The 11581-nt window shown below is 39.1% G+C and overlaps 1 protein-coding gene across 1 annotated transcript; it reads left to right on the top strand.

The window, feature by feature from the left end:
• Positions 1–5573: 5573 nt before the first annotated feature.
• On the top strand, positions 5574–11339 carry LOC104942799 (transcription initiation factor TFIID subunit 3-like). Its single transcript, XM_010768094.1, has 2 exons — positions 5574–6195; positions 11213–11339. Exons 1-2 carry the CDS (start codon positions 5574–5576, stop codon positions 11335–11337), a joined length of 747 nt encoding a protein of 248 aa, XP_010766396.1. The 3' UTR covers positions 11338–11339.
• The last annotated feature ends 242 nt before the right edge of the window (positions 11340–11581 follow it).

Raw genomic sequence — 11581 nt, 5'->3', positions numbered from 1 at the left:
TGACAATTAAAAAACACAATAACAAGAAGTCACAAGCAACAGTTTGAAAAAAACTAAATACAACTGAAAACAAAGTCATAAAAACATAAAAGTGCTGAAGCATTACAAGAAAGAACTGCTTCTCTCTTCAGCTTTTTTTGGACAATAGTCTTGTGTTTTGTTGTTTTCTTTAAAGCAATATCACCAGCAGGGGAATACCAATATTTCCCAACCAAACAAAACATGTAATGCAAAATAGCAGCCTTAAAGAACATCTTATTTGTTTAGATGTATTGGGCTTTAAAGTAAAGTTGGGTTCTACTACAGTCCTGGGGGGTACTTTATTGTTAAATATCTGTTATACAATTATTTTGTGTACTACTAAAGACTTCTGACTGTTACTGTTTGTGAAGCACAACAAACACTGGGTAGATTCAGGCCTCAGCAGGGAGCGTTGGATCTTGACAACTCTTAATGTGCATATCCATACTCTCTCTCACTGTGACTGACCCCAAAGTGGCTCGATCAGTGCGGAAAAAGTGTATTTCGACAATGAACCAGAACCACTGCAGTCTGTACCCCATGTAGCCTGCAGTACCTCAGTCAACACACACTACAGAGAGAGAATACAGAATTCACAACACTACCTCAATGGAAATCTCAGATTTGGTCTACGTGACATAAAGACGCCAATGCTTATTGAACCTTTTCTGCAATTTTGATTTAAATAGATTGTGCAATTTGCCCACGTGTTACGCTGACCTTGAGGTCCATCTACCAGACATTCATATTTATGGTTGCAAGTATTTATGCAGGCACCAGAGACTTATTATAATTAGGGGTGCACCTAATGGGAAATTATTGGCCGAAACCAATATCGAAAATAGGAAACAGTTGGCCGAAAACCGAATGCCGAAAGGCCGAAAATGATTAATAGAAATATATATATATATAATGTATACATTTTTTACCAATGTTGTTCAGCTACCTGATTATGGAAAAAGACATGATTATGGCAAAACTTAACTTAAATAATAATCACTATTATGGGTCCATAAAACATTTATTCAGCACTTTTGAATGCATACAGTACATTAATTCCAAGTCAAGTGCATTTTCTTTTCTCTGTAGGATAACTACAACAAAGTACATTCAGAACAAAGCCAAGGTGCTTTAAAACTGCATAAACATCTAGGCCAGTAGGCCTACAACAAAATAGTGTAAATAAAGACTGTAACAGCCAGGCCTTCAACAACAACAAATGCACCTATAAGTGCATGCATACAAATGTGCAAACTGGATAAATCCACATGAATGTAACTATTTACAAATAGAATTACAATTGAATTTCAAGAATCTGTAAATAAGGCTGTCTGTCCTCATAAGCAAAGTAGTAAACATTGTATAAAGATACATAAAGTGAAAACTGGATACAAAATCCACAATCAATTACAAATTAAATTACAATTTCAAGAATCTGCAAATAAGGTGGTCTGTCCCATAGGTCTGTCCTCATGAGCAATGTAAACAACATTGTATCATTTAGATACCGAAAGTACAATATATTGAACACTGTGCTGCTGACATTTCCACCTAATGATAACCTGAGATGGTGAATTATAATTCACAATGAACATTGTTCAGGAAAGTGGGTATAGAGTAGACATGTAGAACTAGAAGACATGTAGAACTAGATAAGCTTATGATAAGCCAGCCTTGTCTACTTATTAAGGAAAAGTGGGAGGTTATTTTGAATGAACAGTAGCTTCTCTGCTTTATCAGCCATAAGTCTGTTCCTCTTCTCATCAAGCACATGAGAGGCAGCGCTGAACAGTCTCTCGCTGTCAGTGCTTGTGATTTGATCTTACTCCGCATATTTGTCCGGGTGTTTTGATTTCAAGTGGTGGAGTAATCCCGAAGTGGTGAAAGTCTTTGCAGTTACACCCCCTCGAGAAATGTCAGCTGAACACGTTTTACAAATCGCAATCCGCGCCTCTTTCTCTGATATTTTTAAATATCTCCAAGCGCCAGACATGTTGGCTGTGAGCCAGCTGCGAGCATGTTCGCGCGCCGTGCTTGTCGCCCTTAAAAAGGCCCTTTCGGCCGATAATACAGGCGTAGTCATGGTGGAAATCCATCATATGGATGATGAAGCTGGGAAGCTGTAGTAGAGCAAGCATTTAAGCATTTGTAGCAAAGGAGAAGAACACTGTGCTGCTCAAGGGCGGCATACTACATGGTGGTGCATGGTGTAAACAGTGATATCACACACTGCCCAGAATATACAGTAGTTTGACTTCTTAGAATTAACATTATGTCTTTGTGGCCCAACATCTTTTTAAAGCTTTTATATCCATGCAAGCAAAAATATTGCAGTTGTATTGGTGTTAAAGTGCTAAAGACATTAAGGATAAAACGAAGAACTACAGTTTAACAACTTGACATAAGAGTAAAGCTGTCTTCACATGTTACGCGATTTTCTCTTTGCTCATCTCGACGTTGGGCGCAGGGCCTTGTGATGAAAATAGCTAGTAACGTTTCCTTTCTTTGATTATCTCCCCTGCTAGCTTGCCACTACATACAGCTGTTATCTGAATTCGTTCAGCAGAAACCTAGGTAGCTCTTTTGCCTTGTTCGACAACACAGCTCTTTCCATTCAGTAAATACTCAACAGCAAGGTCAGCACAGAGCCTTTTTGCAACTTGTCATGTGAATGCAGCTTAAGGTTTCCAGATAAGATCGGTCCAGATAAGTGATCTGGGCTGAGCCTGCTCCCAGAGTTTCATAAAATGTTATTTTAATGAAAGGACGATTCATGCTCTCAAACTTTGTCCGAATGAGCTTGTCACTTCTCAATCTGAGAGCCGTATAGTGAGGAGGATGATCTGCGTATGGAGATACATTATTTACACTCGCTGGCAGCAACATTCAGGGTCCGCCAGCCGATCGGCTCCAATGAGCTTTTCTGTCTTGGTTATGATAGATATCGTCTTAAGTACGCAGCCAATAACAAGAATCTCCATTTCTTCTGTGACATCACCAGTGTTTTCTGTATAGTTGAAATATATTATTATATATTATATTATTAATATATACACTCATGGTTCATTGGCTTTTACCCGTGACGACCACATACTACAGGATGCGACCACTATTCATTTGAAAGAGTTGACTTTTTTTTTTTTTTTTACATATTGCAGTATCTGCTCATGGGAAGAGTAATGCTCAGCTCTAGTGTAAGATGCTTCAGTCATCGTTACTAACTCTGATGTGTTAAAAGTGGTCATAGTTGACGTTCATCTTGTCCATTACCTCTAAAGTCTTTGACAACATTTACTATTCTAAGCGCTCTGGAAAAAAGGACTCTGTTTTACAGGAAGTGATAGGTTTCATGTTTCACTTTTTGTGAGTAGAAGCCCAGCATAGTCAGCAGGGGTAGTAACATCTATTCTTAACTCCCCTGAGGACTTCACACATCTGCTTGGGGCCTCTCCTTTTACTGGATTCATGTTAAACACTCTGAGCGCAGTCACATGGTAGCAGCACGCTCTATTCTGTCTCACTGGCTGCACTGCAGTGCTATAAAAGTACTCTCCTCCTTTACATAACTTAAAGTAGTCATACCACAGTCTAAAATACTCCACTTAAAGGTAAAGTCTTGAGTTAAAGTGTTACTAAGTTATCGTCCTGAATGCCTCATGTACGAGTGTCTTATAATTATAGAATATTATATTTTTCTTATTTTTCAGTAACAAATATGTAGGGTATAGTGTGCAGCGAGGCGGTCATTAATGAAAGAGAACACCAACAAGGTGATCAGGATCCCGCTGCTCATTATCCTGCTTACTATTTGGCTCCCTACTAAATAAATCAACGACTTGACACATAATATTGATTTTTAAATAATTGTATTGCTTCTGCTAAGAAAAAATTGTCCGTTCCTCTGCGTACCAACGGCTGGAACTGTGGCAAAGGCAATGTAACTTAAAATGACGGCAGCAGTGTTCGAGGTTTTGTTTAACTGTTCAAATCTTTATTTTCCATTAACAAGTTATTAAAGGCCCTTACTGTGTTCCCTTCCGTGTTTACTTCCCGTCTGTCTTCTTCTGCTGTCCCCTCAAAAGTTTACTTCCTGTCTGCTTTTTTCTGTTGGTTTCTCTGATGTCCAGCCCTCTGTCTTTTAACCTCTTTCCTTCTCTTACACTGTTTTTTATTTATATTCAAAACGTATTCCATGATGGAGAAAACAAACGTTTTTTGCCCACAGCTGACATTAAATTGACCAGAAATGAACAACCTCTGAAATGTGTACTACCAAGTAGAATTGTGGAAGTAGTGCATTTGTCATATGAACACATCAATCTGAAAAGTAACTAAAAGTGTCAAAGTAATGTTGAGGGTTAAAAACGTACACTATATCCCTCTGAGATGTAGTTTAGTAAAAGTGGAGTAGATAATGGAACTACTCAAGTTAAGTACCTCAAATGACACTGAGTACCGGTAAATGTACTTAGTTACATCCCAGCAGAGTAGAGGAGAATCACCTGCCAGAACAAACACAAAAGTAGGTCTCCAACCTTGAAGCTCTGGAACTTTTATTTGTATTTCTGTTGAGAAATAACAGATCAATAAATAGTATTATACTCAGGTTCTATTTCTGACTCAGCTGTGTGGAAAAGCTGTTACATCCTGAAGTTGATGAAAGCACATTGTGCATAGTAAGATTTCAGTCACAGCGTGATTTGCACATCAAACAACACACGTGATTATAGTGAGTGTACTTCTTCACCGTGTTGCATTGTATGGTGTCCGTGATTCATTCAATTTTAAAAAAGATTCCATCCCCTTCCTTTTTTTCTTATTTTCACAATTTATATTCATTCTCCTGTGATGTATTAGGTCTGTTGTATGTACAAAATAAATTCAAAAATACAGAGCTAAGGGAATAATCAGAGGAAAACCTTGGAAATGATTGGGTTAGTCGTACATTTTAATAAGGTGGTTGCAGGAATGTTAAGAAAAAAATGTAATACCTGCCCCAATTTAAAAAGCCATGCATTTGTGAGAAAAGGCATCTTGAGAGACATTTTTATTTATTTCAATTCTCACTACACCCCAGACACTGCTGATAGGCATAACGGTATAACATACATTTATCCTTCCATTGCGTTGTACTTGTGATGCGAAAAAGTGGCAACCTCATCAAAATCAGAGGAGTCCAATGGAGGCGTTTCAGGCAGCGAGGGGAGTGTGTGGGAGGGAAACTCCCTCTGGACACAGGGATTTTAGCCTTTGCTGACCATTTACATGCACTAAAACCTATATAACACAATACAGGAAAGGGAAAACCCCAATAAGCACATATCTTTTGAGATATGTAAAAATTGAAAGAAAAAAAGTTTAAATTATTGAACAGTTGATCTCAAATAAAAGTTGGTATTTTAATAAGGGTCAGTACGGACAGATATCATGTACAATAGAGTCAAAATAAAATGTTTTGACAGTAGCTGAACATCAGTTAGGAAAAAATGTTTGAGTAGATCTTGTAGCATACAGCATAACAGCATAATAATGGTGAACATAATTTATTCCACATGTTTGTGTTTCAGATGTTAACTGGTGTTCTGAAGCACACTCCACCTCCGGCCTCCGCTGCAGCCTGCTCCTCCGCCTCGGACCAAAAGAGTAACGCACAAAACACAGTTCCCACAATCCCACGGGGCCACCTGGTTGTGGGCCCCAAAGACCAGCTCCGCCTCCTCACCCCCGTGGGCAGCACGGCGACGTCCAATCACTGCGCGGTGGCCGGGGCCCATGCCGCCAAACACTCGGGAGGAGTCCCACGACCCCCTTCATCCCTGAGCGAGGAGGACGATGGAGGGGGAGGAGGCAGGGTGAAGAAGAAGCGAAAGAAAAAGGACAAGAGAGAACGGGAGAAAGAAAGAGGGGAGGCGGAGGAAAGGGAAAGCACCAAACCAAAGAAACGGAGGGAGGAGAGGTTGACCACGGTGGTCACTCTGAGGAAGAGCAAGGAGCCCAAGGAAGGAAAGGAGAGAAAGGAGCGAAGGACCAAGGGGAAGGAGGGGAGGACGGAGCTGAAGGCTGTGGCGGGGGGGAGGACCACGGTGGTCCCAGTGCCTGTACCTGTTAAGGTGCCCGGCAAGAGAGGGAGGAAACCCAAGGTCAAAATCATACCTCCTGTACCACCAAGTCAAGGTAAGACTGACTGACTGTGTGTGTGTGTGTGTGTGTGTGTGTGTGTGTGTGTGTGTGTGTGTGTGTGTGTGTGTGTGTGTGTGTGTGTGTGTGTGTGTGTGTAATCATTTTTGTTTGTCATTTATTTTTTATTTAAATTACGGTAACTTCTTTTTATTAAATAATTTCGTATTATAATTGTTAGATACCAAAAGTATTTACAAAACAAAATATTCACAACAAACATACCTAGACAGGGGTAGACATTAAGGGTCCGGGCCGGTGGAATTGTATTATCACTGCCCCCACCATTGTAACCATTGGCCCGGAGCATTCGTCCAAAGAAAATCGACTAATAATGAAGAAAATTAACACATTTGCTGCAATAGTAATTTATGCACTAACTACATTACTACTTGTACTACAACATTTGAATCATCAGTTCTTCCTCATTTCCTCAATTGTTCATATTTGGTTTATTAAAATAATGATATTGTGGTCATTGTTAAAAAATGTCTGCTATTATTATGAGTATTATTATTTATATAATGCGCTTTCTGCCTTCCTGTCATTAGGAGTTAGAAATGTAATGGCTATGTAATAGATTAGATTAGAACCTTCATTCTCCTAAACTGCTGGGACATTTCCCTATAGCCAATACCTTTATATTTTCTACTCTTCACTTACTTGTCAGCATAGGTCGGCATTGATTTACAGAGCCGACAGAAGACCTTGTTTATATTGGCATCATATTGAGAGGTGCAGTGACGTGTCCTAAAACCAAGAAGTATAAACTGCTGGTTTCCTCGACAAAAAGCAATGGGATTTCTCCAAAGGGTTTTGGAAAATAGCTGGAAATAAGGTCTGTGGAAAACAAACCTGTTTGATAAATGCACGTTTTGTTCAGCCGGATAATCTCCACATGTCTACCCTACTTTTATAATTTTCAAATCATAAATCTAATCGATAGATTATAAAAGGGTTTTAGGACGNGTAATTGACACAGCCATGACTTCTAGTTAAATTCAGTGTGGCTAAAATGAAAAGCTTTGTTAAAATATGCAAGCATGCGAAAGTCAAATTCAGCTTTATTGTCAAAAATTCTACATGTGTTATACATCCAGAAATATCGAAATATCGTTTCCCACAGTGTGACATGTAAACATAAAACAAAAAGGGCCTAGATAAACGTGGTATACATGAAACAAAACAAAAAGGGCCTAAATAACCGGGGTATACAGTTTAAAATGTTAATATATTTTAAGTGTTCAAAGTGCAGTTTCAGTGCAAGTCAGTTGAAACGATCTTAAGTTGGCGTGACGTTGAAGTCATGCGACCCTGCTGCTGTACTGGCTTGTAGTTCGTTTATAGCATAACGTTAGCATTTCGCTTTTGGCGACTAGATTTATGATTCAAAAAAGATAAAAGTAGGGTTGACATGTGGAGATTATCCGGCTGAACAAAACATGATCCCTCTCTTAAATGTGTGTCAACCACAGAACTTATTTAGAGCTATTTTCCAAATTCCTATGGAGAAATTGCATTGGTTTTTGACAAAGGAACCGGAAGAAGTTTACTTCCGGGTTTTATGACGCGTCACTGCGGTTCTCTATAGAGAGGTGCAGTAACGCGTCCTAAAACCAGGAAGTAAGCCGCTGGTTCCCTCGACAAAAAGCAATGGGATTTCTCCACAGGGTTTTGGAAAATAGCTGGAAATAAGGTCTGTGGAAAACAAACCTGTTTGATAAATGCACGTTTTGTTCAGCCGGATAATATCCACATGTCTACCCTACTTTTATAATGTTCTAATCATAAATCTAATCGATTGATTATAAAAGGGTTTTAGGACGCGTCACTGCACCTCTTCTTCTCATGCTCCCTGTCACTCTCCTTTAACTCCTCCGGTGACTTTCTTTTATTTGAAGATTGTTTTTTGCACGGCGCTTGGCCGGTTACCGCTGGTATTATAAACATTTAGGTGAATGGTTAGGTGGCGCGATAGTCTGTAGTGAAGGAGCGCGCTCCCGCTCACGGGAGCCTGCTCGCGCTGCGCAGCAAACAGCTGTTTGCTTTTCACCCAACAACGACAACCGCCTCACGAAACGCTATGTTGTAGCGTTAATAAACGAAACAATTTAACTAAATTGCTAGTCAAAATACCAATACCACAGGACCATTTTTTTTTTTTAAACCAATATTTTTAGTGGCCCGAGCGGGCAAGTGGAAAGTACGTTATGATGGCCCGGGGTGTCTAAATAGTTCTTCCGGGCCATTTATAATGTCGAGCCCTGCTAGACATGATGAAAGAAAAAAATACAAATTATATAAGATTTGATAATTATGACAGCAATTATTCATTTCAAAGAGAAGCAACGCTCCATTTATAAAATAAAAAAGACTTCATATGACAAAGATTATCATAATTATCATTCCTGTAATAAAGGGTATAGATCTGTTATGAACTCCTGGATGTTAGAGGGTTTTTCACACCCTTTACCCATTTTATTTATTTATAGTCAAGGCTTGTGTAAAAAGCAGTTGAAATATAAGGATTAATACTAAATGTGAACGACATAGTTGTAACAATATGAAATTATCTTTAACTGCACAAGATTAAATCAACAATGTGACTGTCACAATATTTGTTGTCGCCTTAAATTCCCTTAAACCAGGTTGAGCCTTGTGGAACAGTGGAACAGGTAAACAAGACTAAGTTGCTTGGCATTGTTCTTGATTCTGGTTTACAGAGGACAAAGCTAATGACAGTATCGTAACTAAAATGGGAAGGAGCATAGCTGTGACGAGAAAATGTACTACAGTAAGTATGTAACACCAACCACTTTGAAACAAGTCATTCAGTCTCTGGTTTTGTCACATCTTGAGTACTGTCCGGTCATATGGTCATCAGCAGCAAAAACACATATACAGAAATGACAAATAGCTCAAAACAAGGCTGCCAGACTAGATCTCCACTGTTCGAAGCGCACTCATATTGGAGTTATGCATAGATTTATATTAGATTTATTTATATATACAGTCTATGATAGAAACCTATCATGGCTTCCGGTTGAGAAACGTCTGCAATCTCGTGTTATCACTTTTAATTTTTTTTCTCCAATTTAGCAAAAGACCACTGTATTTTTATGATCAAATAGTTTACACAAGAGACGAGCATGACCATAAGACTGGACAAGCTACATCAGGCCATCTACTGGCACCTAAACCCAGGACAAATCTTCTGAAATCTTCTGTGACTTATAGAGCTATAAAGGAATGGAACTCATTGCCAAACTACCTTGTTGAAATAGAGTCCAGAGCCTCTTTCAAGAAGAGATTGAAGGGCCATCTACTAATGACCATGTACCCTTGTGAGCTGTGAACCCTAATTTAATTTGATCTCATGCTTTGTACTGGTGGGCATTTTTTCCACTCATCCTTGGCTGAGATTGATATTGAAAGTGGATGACATTGTTGATGACGTTGGAAATTGTTAATGATATTGGTGAAGTTGTTAATGATGTCAGGAATTATGTCTTGAATGTTGTTGTATTGTTTTATTATTGTTGTATTGTTTTAAGTGTCGGACCCCAGGAAGAGTAGCTATTGTCAAGAGCAAAAGCTAATGGGGATCCTTAATAAACACAAACATAAGCCTTAGCTGCATTTAAAACCTTTCCTTTGATCCAGACAGACTTTTGATGGTACCTCAGATGTGTCTCTCTATGGCTGCGTCTCAGGTCAACTATTTTCATTTCCTCGGTCCTCGATATCACCGGAAGTTGATTTGTCTGTGCCACCTTGAGTAGCGTCCCATGGCTCTTATTTCTGCCGGAGGAGCGAGGAGCGATAATTTCGAACAGTATGTGTTATTACACCAGCTAAAGGCTTTAATGAATGCCAATAAGGATGCAAAGGACAATGTCAAAGTGTCCTTTAATATGATACGAAAGGATGATCAGGTTTGCATAGCAACTAAAATGTTCCAATATTTCTATATATTTGACAGACTCTCCAATATTTTTTAATATCTCAAAAACACGAAAGCAGTTTTTTTCAAACGCTGGTTCTGCATCTTAGTGAGACACAGAGAGAGATCTAAAATAAAATCCCTACAGAGAAGTGTTCTTTGGATTTAACCTAGACATTTTCATTTATCCAGGTGTATCCCATTGAGATCATTGATCTCTTTTTCAAGGGAGACCTGAAATGTACAATTTTCTACACACTGTCAAATGATCTCTAACCAAACAATGGTCACTGCTAACCCGGATGTTGGCCTGTGTGGAAATTTAGAGATGGGAATTTGAAAGCAAATGTATATTCGAATATTCTAATCCCTGTCTCTTAAGCAACTAAACTCAACAACTGCTACCAGTATTAGCCACCTACCATCTGTTAGCTTCAGGAACAATAATGTCAGAGTAATGCTGAATCAGCTGTTTGTCTGCTGGATGCCAGAATTAATCGCTTTGATTATCCCTGACTGTTCCATCTAGTGCCCCCAGCAGGTCAAAGTTTCTCTTATCCAGTGACATATTTTAATATGATAAAGGATCAGATGTTATCTCTTCTCTGAAAGCTGTACTGTTCTGTAGGCTAATACTCTATATAATAATCTATACGCCTACTGCCTGAATCTGCTTTATGGTTTTCACTTTCTTTGGTTAATTTTTCTGTATTTAACTCAGTAGGTGAACCTATATGCTCATCAAATTGTGTGTGTGAGCTTAACTGTGTCTATTAAAATAAAACGGAGCATTTTTCTGTCAGCTCAGATTTGATTTCTGCTTTTTTAAACTTTAGTATGTGCTCATGTGTTTCAGTGTTGGTGTATAGGCCTCTGTCTGAATATACTGAATGAAAGGCAGGTTTTCCTATCAATAAAATCTTCGGATAGAAAAATAATGGTCAAAATGATGTTCAAGTCAAAAATGGCTAAAGATACATTGACATTTTCACCAATCCTGTAAAATGCTCTTGCTTTCTCTTACTTATCTCCATGTCCTCTCTTGTTTTTAACTACCCTCTCCAACCACAGCACCTCCTCCTACACCAGCTGTCCACATCAAGGGGCAGGTCCACCATGACAAGAACCACAGACAGGCCAACAGCAAGACCCCCGTCCCCTCAGCGCCAAAACAGAGGGGCCGCAAACCCAGGTAAGACATCCACACTGGACAGATACTTGTGGAACTAGAGAGAGAATTATAAATGAGGAAAGGATAGAATGGTAAAGATTCAGAAGAGGCCGTGCTGGAAGAGCTCTCGAAGTGGACACTGATGGAGTGAAGCAAGCATTGAAAAGCAAGGGGGCTGTAAAGCTGTCACCCCCAACAAATGACCTACTTCTTCTCTCCGGAGAACAAATATTTCACTTAAAGGGCTCTGCTCCGGCTTTATTTTGTAT

Source organism: Notothenia coriiceps, unplaced genomic scaffold, assembly GCF_000735185.1.
Source record: "Notothenia coriiceps isolate Sejong01 unplaced genomic scaffold, NC01 NC01_scaffold00005114, whole genome shotgun sequence".
NCBI classification, from domain to species: domain Eukaryota; kingdom Metazoa; phylum Chordata; class Actinopteri; order Perciformes; family Nototheniidae; genus Notothenia; species Notothenia coriiceps.
This window is presented reverse-complemented; position numbering and strand designations above follow the sequence as displayed.

What these genes read in the sequence shown, in the direction of transcription:
- LOC104942799 (XM_010768094.1), top strand. Translation starts at nt 5,574, where the DNA reads ATGTTTGTGTTTCAGATGTTAACTGGTGTTCTGAAGCACACTCCACCT. An exon ending in TCCTGTACCACCAAGTCAAG is followed by an intron (nt 6,196 to 11,212) that starts GTAAGACTGACT and finishes CTCCAACCACAG; the next exon opens with CACCTCCTCCTACACCAGCT.